The following is a 12,088-nucleotide window of genomic DNA, read 5'->3' as shown; positions in this document are numbered from 1 at the left end:
TGCTTGGGTGTATCTGTTTTTGATTACACAGTATTTACTCAGCATTGTCTCCTTTAACCAGCACCTTCATTAACATGAACACTAAAAACATGGACCCAGAAGTGGGGTTTGACAAGCTTCTATTGTTTATTTGCCTTTAATCAAGGTGACTGTAACAATACTGTTAAGTCCAAACTGCAGGTAATTAGCTTCTTACAATACAGAGATAGTTAAAGGAGGCGCTCATACAGCAGACATGTGTGTGATGCGGGTTTACTGAACATGTGTTAAACCTGCATCACCCCCATTATCACAAGACTGTTGTCACAGGTTATATTCTGTATACCTTAGTATAGTGTAGGTACAGTAATTTTAAACTTACTACTTTTTGCTGTGTAATATGAGGGTTAAGGATTGCAAACTTTGAAGAAAAATTGTGGATTTCAAGTCAAGTCAATTTTATTTGTATAGCCCAATATCACAATTCACAAATTTGCCTCAGGGGGCTTTACAATCTGTACCGGATACAACACCCTCTGTCCTTTTACAGTACGACCCTCTCATTGGATGAGGAGAAACTTGACTAAAAAAAAAACTTTTAACAGGGAAAGAAATGGAAGAAACCTCAGGATTGTCATGCATTGTTAAGCATTGGTATTCTGGAAAATTTTACCCTGATTACCTCGGTTAAAATAAAAGTTCAAAATACATTTGTGGTGCAATTTGTGATGCATGTTAAACTCATAACTAAACTGGGTTTCTTTTTTGTCTTGCATATTAAATGTTGAATGCAAGGATATCCATTTTATTTCTGATTATTCTAATTAATTGGGAATAATATTCATTAATATTATCTCACATCGTATGCTCATCAATACTTAGAACTTGATACATAACTTTCCCAAATATTTCTGTAGTTTGGAATAGAGAGATAAAAAAAAAGCTCACTTCAGTATAAACACAACATGAGGCTTCCAATAACAGAATAATAACCAGTAGTTCGCTTCTGTTGATTATGTGTCAACAAAATCACAGAGAGGTCTCCGGTGTTCTCCATAGGGTGGTGGTGGGCACTCATAATCTGCTGTCAATAGCACAGCAGAGTCATTTTCCTGTAGGTCCTGTTTTTGCTTTGTTTTTTACATAGTTATGTGTGTATTAATAACAAAACCAATTGTGCCAAAACAGGAGGCTGCGAATGGCCGAGGTGATACCGGCAAGATGGAAGGGGCCAAGAAAGACAAGGCGAGCTCCAAGCTGTCTGTGGAGAGAGTGTACCAGAAGAAGACCCAGCTAGAGCACATCCTTCTCCGTCCAGACACGTACATCGGCACCGTGGAGCCCATCACCCAGGTGAGTCGAGAGCAAACTGCCTTCCATTGTTCACATCAAACTGATGAGCTGCTTTCAGACATGCACTGTTGTTCATAAATATTGCTAATTTTACATATTAGCGAGGATTTCTCTGTAAAAGATGCTCTGGTAATCTGCCTACTGAGGACTCAATAACATTGTAGTAACATTTTCAGCACAGCTCAGGTGTGATCAATCAGCTATTCCCACCGCTTTTGGGAGACTCCCTGTTTGCACTTATAGTGTGTCATTGAAAACAGACAGATAGTAAAGTAATAATATTAACGCATTGGAATATGATCAGAAACTACATATCCAGTTATAATAATTTAAACCCAAACAGGGTAAAGCAAATGTGTTTTAGAAGGCCAGGAGCCAGCTGTATAAGCAATATGTACGCACCAAAAACATACGTACGCCGTTTCCCACACATAAACTGATATTTATGATGGAAGAATATACGGTGAGAATGTGCGCACATATGTTGTGAGATGGGTAAAATTGTTTTTAGGTTGTTTTCACTGATTTTCGCAGGCCACACACAGTGTTCTGTAAAATGACAATCAAAGACACATTTATAAAATACATTTTAAATTATACACTGAACAAAAATATAAACGCAACACTCTTGTTTTTTGCTCCTATTTCTAATGAGTTGAAAATAAAAGATCTAAGACTTTTTCTATGCAACACAAAAGGATTATTTCTCTCAAATTTTTGGTCACAAATTTGTTAAGAACCCATGTTAGTGAGCACTTCTCCTTTGCCGAGACAACCCATCCACCTGACCGGTGTTACATATCAAGATGCTGATTTAAAATAGCATGATTATTACACAGGTGTGCCATGGACTGGTCACAGTAAAAGGCCTCTCAGTAACTAAAAAGATGCACTTTTGATCCTAGATTTGGTTCTGATGTGGAAATTAGACAACTAGAGATAAGTTGCATACTCTTAGCTTTGTTGTCCTGACAGCAGAATTGTTTTATGGTCACTGCTAACAACGTCGTTTTCCACCTTGAACTTAAAATTATCTTTTTCTTTTCAGCAAATGTGGGTGTTTGATGAAGAAATCGGAATGAACCAGAGGGAAATCACCTACGTTCCTGGACTGTACAAAATCTTTGACGAAATTCTCGGTGAGTGAATCCAAACTGTTCGTCTTACATTTGGCGCTCTAATCTGCACCGTTAATATAAAGGTTAATTTGTCACTAGAGATTGTCCCTCTATAACTGGGATATATTGAAGGCTTATTATCGCTATAAATATGTCAGCTGTCATTCACTGAGTCTGCTGTTGGCTCTGCTCAGCCCAGCAGCATTGCTCTAGGACTGTATGTGGAGATTAGTTTCCTACTGTGAGCTGATCTCTGTGTGTCCTGTTTGCAGCCTGAATGGACATTTTGTGAAAAATGACAAGTTGACTGAGAGAATCATCTCAGTGTTTGTGGTGGCTCACGGTCAATGATGCAGTCTTATATATATTTCACCTGGTAAAGTGCAAGCGTGCTCAGTCAGCTTTTTCCTCAGCTAAATAAAGCAAACTGTCGTACAGTCTGTCTGTTACATGTTAGTTTTTAATGTGGGAGTAATGATGCCTCTTCTAGTGAAGTGTAATCAGTTTTTAAATGATGCTGCTCATCATACTGTGCTCACAGCACGGGAGTGTTGTTGATGATTCCTCTCATCTCTGCACACCCATGCCCTCTTTGCCTTTGTGTTTCTAAAGGTTGTTTGATTAATGCCAGTTTCATTGTCTGGGTGTTACTGCTGTGAACTGTGTCAAATACACAAAAGGAACAGGCCAGTAGTGGATATTTAAGACAGAATCACCCTCAGCACTTTCCTTATGTGTGAAATTATAATGTTTTCATCACTGAAGTGAACCAAGTGGAGTACATGATTCTTATTCAATTGCTTTAATATCCATAGTGTACTTTAATTTCATTCAGATATGATCACGTTTGCAGTGAAAAGGTGATTATTTGCCATCGCAAATATTTCCTTCATCATGTCTGTCCATATAAATTAGGTATAAAACCTCCCAGACTATATATATATATATATATATATATATGTATATATATATATATATGTATATGTGTTACCGTTTCCTTCCTGTTACAACGTCCCCAGTGCAAGATTGGTGGTTAACAGACGCAAACCGACATACTTCCTCAAACTGCATTACATTGAATCTAACTAAGAACGGCTCCTCAAGCGAATGTTTTCACCTGCTGTATGACTAATAATAGTTCTGTACAGCTTTATTTATATGGAATATATAGATAAGAGCATGTGTGTACTGAAAATAATAAAAAAATCCCTACATTTTACTGCTTATTCTAGGGTATTTACTTCCCTTTTTTTACAAAAAACAACAACAATTGTCCCATTAGGCCAAAGACTTAATATAGTGTGATTAAAAAATGATCTGTATCTCAGAAACTACAAGGAGCACAATCAAGTATTTGGTATCTATGCGCTCCTAGCAAGTTGAATATCAAAGATATGAACACATATGCAGTGTAAAAACCATAATATAGAAAACATTTAATAAACACAATGTCTTTTGTTTAGTCCAACCACAACAAATGTTGGGGCATTTTCCTCTTGTCATACTATAGATATAGTCTTTGGGCACAAATGGGTTAAACATCGATTAACATGTTGATTCGATTTTCAACTAATCAATTAATAAAACATTTTCTGGTTCAAGTTTGCTGACCTTTTACTAAGCAGTTGATCTAAATGACAATCGTCAGATTAACTGATGATGAAAATAATCATTAGTTGCACGCCAAGTAATTTTTTATATATATACACTTCTGTGTGTATAATGGTTTATTTTTTTTATTTTTTCCTTGACAGTCAATGCAGCAGACAACAAACAAAGGGACAAGGGCATGACTGGCATCAAGATCACCATCGATCCGTGAGTACAATGTTTCCTAATATAATTACCAAAAAGAGTAGAGTGTGTACCTTTTGACTAGATGCTGTATAACACCTCCACATGTTGGTTTTTGAGTAAAAGTTGATGATTTATTTCTTGTCCCATGATCAGCTTTTCAACAAAACGTCATGTAACTATATTTGTGACTATTATGAGTTCTGTATATGTTTAAAAAATGGTGGGCGCAGACTCTTTTCTCAGAGACTTTGATCTTGTTTTCTTTATCAGTAAGTTGTAATGGTGATAGTCTGCCTGGAAGCCGGTCCCTGCCTGGTTGTTATTATGCTGCGGATATAACCAGGGCCTGGTGACTACATGCAGTAGATGGATGAGGTTTTAAAACATGGATCCAGGCGAAGCTACAGTATAATGAGCCTGTGCTGAAATGCACTGAGCTCTTGTTTTATATGCGGTTCACCTCCAGCCTGCCAACTGCATCAACATCTGACTGCTTAAACAGCAGCGCGTCCTTCAGCCGAGCTGCTGCTGCTCGCTCTAATGTCCCCCGCTGTATAAATGATACCATTAGCCCTGCCGCACTCCGGTCTCTGCCGCTAATGTGGGTTTATAAAGATGTTAATGCTCCTGTCTGCCTGTTTGTGGGTGAGCTTATTAAGCACTGGTGTCATTATTTAGAGCCACCACAAACTTAACCGCATCATATCAGAGATGAGATGGATAGATATGCTGCTTAGATTAGTTTACACCCTGTATTCGCTGGAACACAACCCCATCACATATTCCAAAATACATTTACACCCAGACACAGATAACTGCTCCAGTGTCCCTCTATCTATCTTTCCTCCGGTCTAAAGTGGACGCACGCTTTAGTTGTGTTAATGCCCAGATAAAACATCTGTCGGTCATCCAGAATTCCAAGGACCCTAGTGGCATACTAACTCTCGTTTTAACGTGTATACTGTCTGCGTAATGGCTCATAGCCTGAAGTGTATTTTTTACCAGCAGACATTGAAAGCAGTAACAGACTTCAATCCCCCTGAATATCCCACCTTCACTGATCACAGTCTTGCCAGTGGTTCAGAGATGGTTTAAGGGGCCGTTAACATGCCGCATGCCATGTGACAAGGAACAACCAATCACAGCCGGAAGATATCTTTTCTTTCTTCCATAAATATCATTCTACGATAAATATATGGAGGAGAAGTTCATAATTTTAGTGCGGGGCCACCCAGAGCTTTATGGTCACCTGTCCCACAGACTGTTTTACTCGCTTCACCCTTTCTGTCCGAGGACGTCACAACATCCGGTTGAAAGATGAGCCAAATTGACCCAGAGAAATCAATCAGTAATGTTACTGCGAGGGATTCGTGGTGTTGGAAATCCATTTATCTTTTGACTTAGTTTAGTTTAGTCAGCGAGGCTTTTACTGCTAAATTACCACAACTTCATCATCGTCAACGCAGCGCGCAGATTTTGGTTGCTTAGTAATGGCAGGAGCGCAACCTCCCAAACACCTTGAATAAAAGGATGAAAGCGGACAAAAATAGAATAACTACTGCTGCAATAAATACTGTAGACTGTCACCAGAACCAATTACCAATTTTTATTAATTAGCCAATTTACTATACATTTTCTGATACCAGAGCCAAAATAAAACCTGAGTTTTGGTACTAATAACAAAATTGAGGTGATGGAAAATGTTTTTTTTTACAAAACCCTTCTTTCCATTTACCAAAATAATCCAAACTTCTCAATTGTATCAGTGTTAATTTTGTCTTTATAGCCATACAAGAACTTTGCCTAAATGAAATACAGTCTGAAATTTGCAGAATTAATATAATAAATCAGAAATTCTTTAATCTAAGAATCCCCCAAAAAAACAAGAATCTGACCAGATATTTGATGCCAGGTTTCAGTACTTTTTGATCTGGCCAAGACACATTTGGGTGGGTACCCAAAAATTATTTTAAGGTTCAATACCTGGTCCTACACATGAATATATTTCAGATTGTCTTTGTCCATGTTCTATGACCTCTGTAACTCATCCCTGCCCTTAATTCTGCCTCCACCAGTGAGTCCAACACCATCTCTATCTGGAACAACGGTAAAGGAATTCCTGTGGTGGAGCACAAGGACGAGAAGATGTACGTCCCGGCTCTCATTTTCGGCCACCTGCTCACCTCCAGCAACTACGATGATGAGGAGAAAAAGGTCACAGGTGAGAGGAGACATCTTTAACATCTGTATCGGTGGTTTATTGAAGTCGGTTCAGGAAGGTGAATATTGCTAATTGTTTGTTTGGCCGCAGGTGGAAGGAACGGGTACGGTGCTAAACTCTGCAACATCTTCAGTACCAAGTTCACAGTAGAAACCGCCTGCAAGGAGTACAGACACAGTTTCAAACAGGTGAGGAGGTCTCTTCTGTTAAGTATGCTTTGATAGTTTGATATAGTGACACCACCAAACAGATTATACTGTACCTGGGTCGACTGTTGGTCGGTATTGATTTAAATTAAGACTACGTACAATTCCCTTTGCTTGTCACAAAGAGGATGTTTTTGTCTTTGGTCAAAAGTTATCTTTTTTACTATATACAAAAAGATAAACTAATCGGCTGTAATCAATATGTTTTCATCGTCTCCCTCCCCATAAAAACGAATGCTTTGTTTCTGCAATAATAACGGCATATTTCCTGCTTTGTGCTGTAAATACGTACATAGTTGTGCTTTACAAGCTGCAGAAGCTGCTAATGTGCTCTACTACTAGGGTTGGGCCGGTTTTGAAAAAATCAAACTGGTTTGATATTAAGCCAAACACCGGACCAGACCGGTATACTGAATTTTACCACTAGGGGTCGCACTTAACTCCTTGACACCTGAGTAGAACATAATGAGACTGAGGAGTGAGATTCCAGTCCACTTGGTGGTGGTAATGTTAAGCTGGTTTGCCAACCGCCAATAAACACCAAAGAAGCAGGGAGTGAAGCGTCACCGGCGTTTACACGTTGCCTCATCTGCTGCTGGTCCACCTTAAAGGTCATGATGTAAGCTACTTTTTATATACTAGAATGCGTCATGATGACAAATGCCGGTTCAGCCCGTTTGCGAAAAATCATACCGGTGTAAGCTTGTACACCGGACCTGACCGGCAAAACCGGAAATGGACCGAACTCTACTAATCTATGTTTTTTGACTCACTTCTTTCGTCAGCTTCAAATCCAAAATGTTGCGATATTGGTGCAGTTTTATTTTTCTTTGAGACTAAGGTTGTATTCACATCAAAAGTGGCGTTGTGGCGAAAATGCCTTCTTTTGAATGTGGGTAGTGCGTTTAAGCTGCGGCAGTGGGGACCGCACGGGAAGCTGAAAAAAACCCCACCGAAAATGGAAACGGAATCAACTTTTGGAGAAATGTAACCCGATGTCGCGCTGCGCTGGCCAATCACGTAATTGGCGATCCATAGCAGTACAACCAAAACATGAGGGAAGAAAAGACATAAGTTGACATTTTAGTCGCTTGGCGTTATGGGTCATTAACAAGTGGCCCACCCACATCGCCACAATGCCTGATTTAGTGTGAATGCAGCCTAACTCTACCATGCCTCGTCGCTTCACCCCAAAAACAGTGTAAACAAACACAACTTGCACCATGTGCCTCTTCCCCCCCACCTCTATTGAAATCTGATGTTCATGTTGCCAGCCTCGGCTCGGCAGTAAATTGTGCACGGCCGTTGAGACACTAGCGGCTCGGTTAGTCCGTTTATAAACAATCATTATGTCAATCACGTTGTAATATTGCTTATTACTAATGCAATACAGGCTGGATTTAGCACTATGACGCCATCTGCACAGGTTGTTCTTTAATTTGCCAGAACTTGTCGGTGTTGGTTCAGCTGGTATGCCTAAAATCAAACCGATTTTAGCTCCTACAGCGGACCGGACCCGCAAAACTGGAAACCAACACAACTCTATCTACTACAACTGTAGTTATAGTCACCCCAAGGTGATAGTCTTGTGTATTTACCGACAGTAATGTAAATATGAGTATAAAATCTTCACCAGTGCCATGTGATCTTTGAATGAATGAATGAATTGCTGTTTTATAGGGTTTTGACACGTGGTCATATCGGAGGTAAGGTTGTGTATATTATCACCTTTCGTGGTTGCACCCTCGAGGGTTGTACGGGTACAATTGTTAGTCACCGGGTGTTTCATATCACGGTTGTTTGGGAGAGGAACTAAATGCACCCGATACAGTAAGGGTAGTCTGAGTTTAAGAGGATCATGCATTACCCCTGTATAGAAGATAGGTTATTACATTTTTATGTAATAAAATAATGTAGAAGTGGATCTGACGACTTGTTAGGCAATGGCCTGTATGTGTGTATGTGTATGCTACCATGTTTGTTTTTTTTACCGTCCTCAGACGTGGCAGAACAACATGAGCAAGACTGCTGACCCCAAGATCAAGTTCTTTGACGGGGAAGATTTCACCTGCGTGACGTTCCAGCCGGACCTGTCCAAGTTCCAGATGGAGAAACTGGACAAGGACATTGTAGCACTTCTTACCCGCAGAGCATATGATATAGCCGGTTCCTGCAGGGGGGTTAAAGTCACGCTGAACGGGAAAAAATTACCCGTAAGTCGCCATCTCATTACGCAATTTTTTCTTTGTTGTACTGTCACATTACAGGATGTTTAGTAGTCGATACCAATACCAATGACATTCCACGATTCTCGATACCCAATTCAATAACACGGTAAAAAACAAAACAATAAATCCCATCTATGTCCCATCGGGAATTTATTATTAATCCCTGATGATCTGCCTCAAGTTTCTTGCCAAAAACAACATTTTACAAGATTACATTTGAACACATCATGATAACATATTAATTTGCATTCACCCAATACTCATTTTTACTGAAGCGCTTGAATGCACCATAATTTAAATCACTGCAACCTTCCACTTTAGCTGTTACTGTAGCTCTGATATTTAGTCAAGCAGTGCTGTGCTGCCCACCGGCTGCTAACAGCAAATGTTAACTAGCTCTCCTGCCGATTTCAACACAGATTTGTTGTTCACAATGTAGCATTATCAGGGACATTTTTAGTTAGTCTTGAGCCCTGATCCCCGGTACCGGCTGTACTGTAGAAATACGAGTACCATCATGTTTTCAGAATATTGGCATTGACTTGTTATCAAAGTATCGGTGACATCCCCGACTGTACTAGCTTTAAAGTTTGTGTCGAGGGTTAACTAATATGGGAATTCCAACTAGGGCTGTCCTTGACCAAAGAAATTCTTAGTTGATTAACACGCATACAATTTTGTCGACTAATCGATTAGTTGATTTAATCGACAGATCTGTAAAACTGAGCTTCTCCTCAAAAGAATCACACAAAAGCACAACTTTAAATCTTGTGTTTGCCAGAGATGTGCTCATAAGTTTCTTTGAATCAAGTTATTCAGCATGAAAAAAGCATTAAAAAATGACTGATCGACTAAAGAAGTCTTAGTCGACTAAAACCAAAACGACCGATTAGTCAACTAATGCTTGATCTATGCTTTCCGCATCTGCGATGGTGGCGAGTGTCCGCAAGGCCAAAGTGACATCACACCATCAGACACGGCCCTTTGTGGGGGTTCCGTGGTTTTAATTTTTATTTTAAAATGGTGCTAAACAGATAAAAATTAGTTTCCTTTCTGTCCCTAAAGATCACTGGCTTCCGCAGCTACGTGGATATGTATGTGAAGGACAAAGTGGACGAGACGGGTGTCGCTCTGAAGGTGGTGAATGAGACTGTGAATGATCGTTGGGAGGTTTGCCTCACGCTCAGCGAGAAGGGGTTCCAACAAATCGGCTTCGTCAACAGCATCGCCACTACCAAGGTATCTGAATACCAACAGTGGTAGAAGTAAACATGGAAGTAAAGAGTAGAATATGTGTTTCTAACACGGAGGGTTTTTGTGTTTCAGGGCGGAAGACACGTTGACTACGTGGTGGACCAGATAGTGTCCAAACTTATTGAAGTGGTGAAGAAGAAGAACAAGGCGGGAGTGACCGTCAAACCCTTCCAGGTAGGGTTAGGACTGATTTTATGCAACATTTTTAACCCTTTGAACTCTGCAATAGAAATGGTCTGCCAGTGCCTACATTGGTATTTTTGCTTATTGTGATGTTATTTCTTGGAATATCTTCAAATACTTCATATCACTAAAATCTGTACAACCTAAGCTAAAAGGTTAAGTAAGCAAAGTATTGTAATTGTGTCAAATTAAAAAGTTTTTTTTAACTTTTTTTTCATAAAATGTTGCTAAATAAACACAAAATATATTGATCCAAAATATTTCTAAATGTAGAAACATGAACAAAATATTTCCTACGGCCCTTATCAGACTGATTGTCTCTTTATTTTATATGTTGCAAGGCAACCGCCGAATGAGTGCTAACTTTACCTTATTACAAACCATGAACTGTAGACAACCCAAATAGTTAATAGTACAGTTTAAATGAATGAAAACAACTTACCCGAAATCTCAAGTGCCGCACCAATCTGCCTCTTGCTGTTTTCTGTTCAGATCATGATAACAATGGTTGGTAAAGTCGTAAAGCTCCAGGTGTTTTTCAACTCAGGGCGTTCAGCGGATGCAAGGTGCTCAGCAACTCAAATGCAGCACGCCAAATGCTTCAGTCTCATTGAAAACAATTACAAAAAGCCCAGGCTGCTAAAACACGCTCTGTCTGATCGGGGGGACTAACTCCATAAGTTATTTCAACTATGCACACTTAATAGTTTTTGAGATATGCTCATTTTTATGAGCAAATCATGTGCAAAGGCGCTTTGATAGATTTGCTACGTTCCGCACGCAATGTAACGACGCCATCACGAGCGTTCAACGTGATGACACGAAAGACAGAAGCCTTAGCGCTCTGCTGCAAAAATAATAAATGCTCTAGCCTTTATGTTTTTTATTTGAGCTCAATTTTAAACAGGATTATGCAAACAACGATCTCCCACGAGAGGTCTGTTTTTAAAGTGTTAACTATCGACTGCGGTAGTTTAATTTCAGACGTGTCTTGAAAACTGATTCCTCTCATTTGTGCTTCAGGTGAAGAACCACATCTGGGTGTTTGTGAACGCACTGATCGAGAATCCCACCTTTGACTCCCAGACCAAAGAGAACATGACACTCCAGACCAAGAGCTTCGGGTCCAAGTGTCCTCTGTCGGAAAAGTTCATCAGGGCTGTAAGGACACGTCTCATTCGCTCTGTTTTTAAGTTTCTCATGTAAAATATTTGGGCGTCAGTCATGACAGGATTGTGTGTCCTTTGTCACCCACAGGCAACCAACTGTGGGATCGTTGAGAGTATTCTCAACTGGGTGAAGTTCAAAGCTCAGACGCAGCTGAATAAGAAGTGCTCATCTGTGAAGTACAGCAAGATCAAAGGCATCCCCAAGCTGGACGACGCCAACGATGCCGGTGTGTTAACAGCGTGATTATTTATTAATGTGAAGAAGAATGTGTTGCTTTGAACGTCCACACCACTGATGGCAGAGCTGTGGTTGTTGCTTTCTTTATCAGTTGTATCATAAATGGTGTATTTTCATCAGATTTACAGTCCCAGTTGTAGTAAAGAGTGTTGGAATACATTCATTATCTATGGGATCTTTGTTATAATGGTGATATTGCCTTTTGAAATTAAGATTTTATACTAGGTGAGGATATAAATTTTATTTTCCCTCCAACTTCTCTGGATTGATAATATAGTTTAGTTTACTTACAATTGATTCATATTCCTTAGCTTCTTACCTTTCAAAAGAGACCAGATATAT

The 12,088-nt window shown here is 39.6% G+C and overlaps 1 protein-coding gene across 3 annotated transcripts in view; it reads left to right on the top strand.

Annotated features, from left to right (window-relative positions):
• The window catches only part of top2b (DNA topoisomerase II beta), a 32,575-nt gene that overhangs the window by 2,244 nt on the left and 18,243 nt on the right, over nucleotides 1-12,088 (top strand). For 2 of the 3 annotated variants that reach the window (XM_074614423.1, XM_074614422.1), the window contains exons 2-11: nucleotides 1,168-1,332; nucleotides 2,381-2,471; nucleotides 4,205-4,268; nucleotides 6,323-6,468; nucleotides 6,559-6,656; nucleotides 8,675-8,887; nucleotides 9,968-10,141; nucleotides 10,229-10,330; nucleotides 11,363-11,500; nucleotides 11,597-11,735. In XM_074614423.1, coding sequence (XP_074470524.1) covers nucleotides 1,168-1,332; nucleotides 2,381-2,471; nucleotides 4,205-4,268; nucleotides 6,323-6,468; nucleotides 6,559-6,656; nucleotides 8,675-8,887; nucleotides 9,968-10,141; nucleotides 10,229-10,330; nucleotides 11,363-11,500; nucleotides 11,597-11,735 — 1,330 coding nt within the window. Of the gene's footprint in view, nucleotides 1-1,167; nucleotides 1,333-2,380; nucleotides 2,472-4,204; nucleotides 4,269-6,322; nucleotides 6,469-6,558; nucleotides 6,657-8,354; nucleotides 8,381-8,674; nucleotides 8,888-9,967; nucleotides 10,142-10,228; nucleotides 10,331-11,362; nucleotides 11,501-11,596; nucleotides 11,736-12,088 lie in introns of those variants that run through there. The other variant, XM_074614424.1, reaches the window with a different exon arrangement.

The sequence above is a fragment of the Sebastes fasciatus genome, chromosome 17 (genome assembly GCF_043250625.1).
Source record: "Sebastes fasciatus isolate fSebFas1 chromosome 17, fSebFas1.pri, whole genome shotgun sequence".
Classification (NCBI taxonomy): domain Eukaryota; kingdom Metazoa; phylum Chordata; class Actinopteri; order Perciformes; family Sebastidae; genus Sebastes; species Sebastes fasciatus.
Note: the sequence above shows the minus strand (reverse complement) of the source record. Positions and strands in the feature narration are given on the sequence as shown.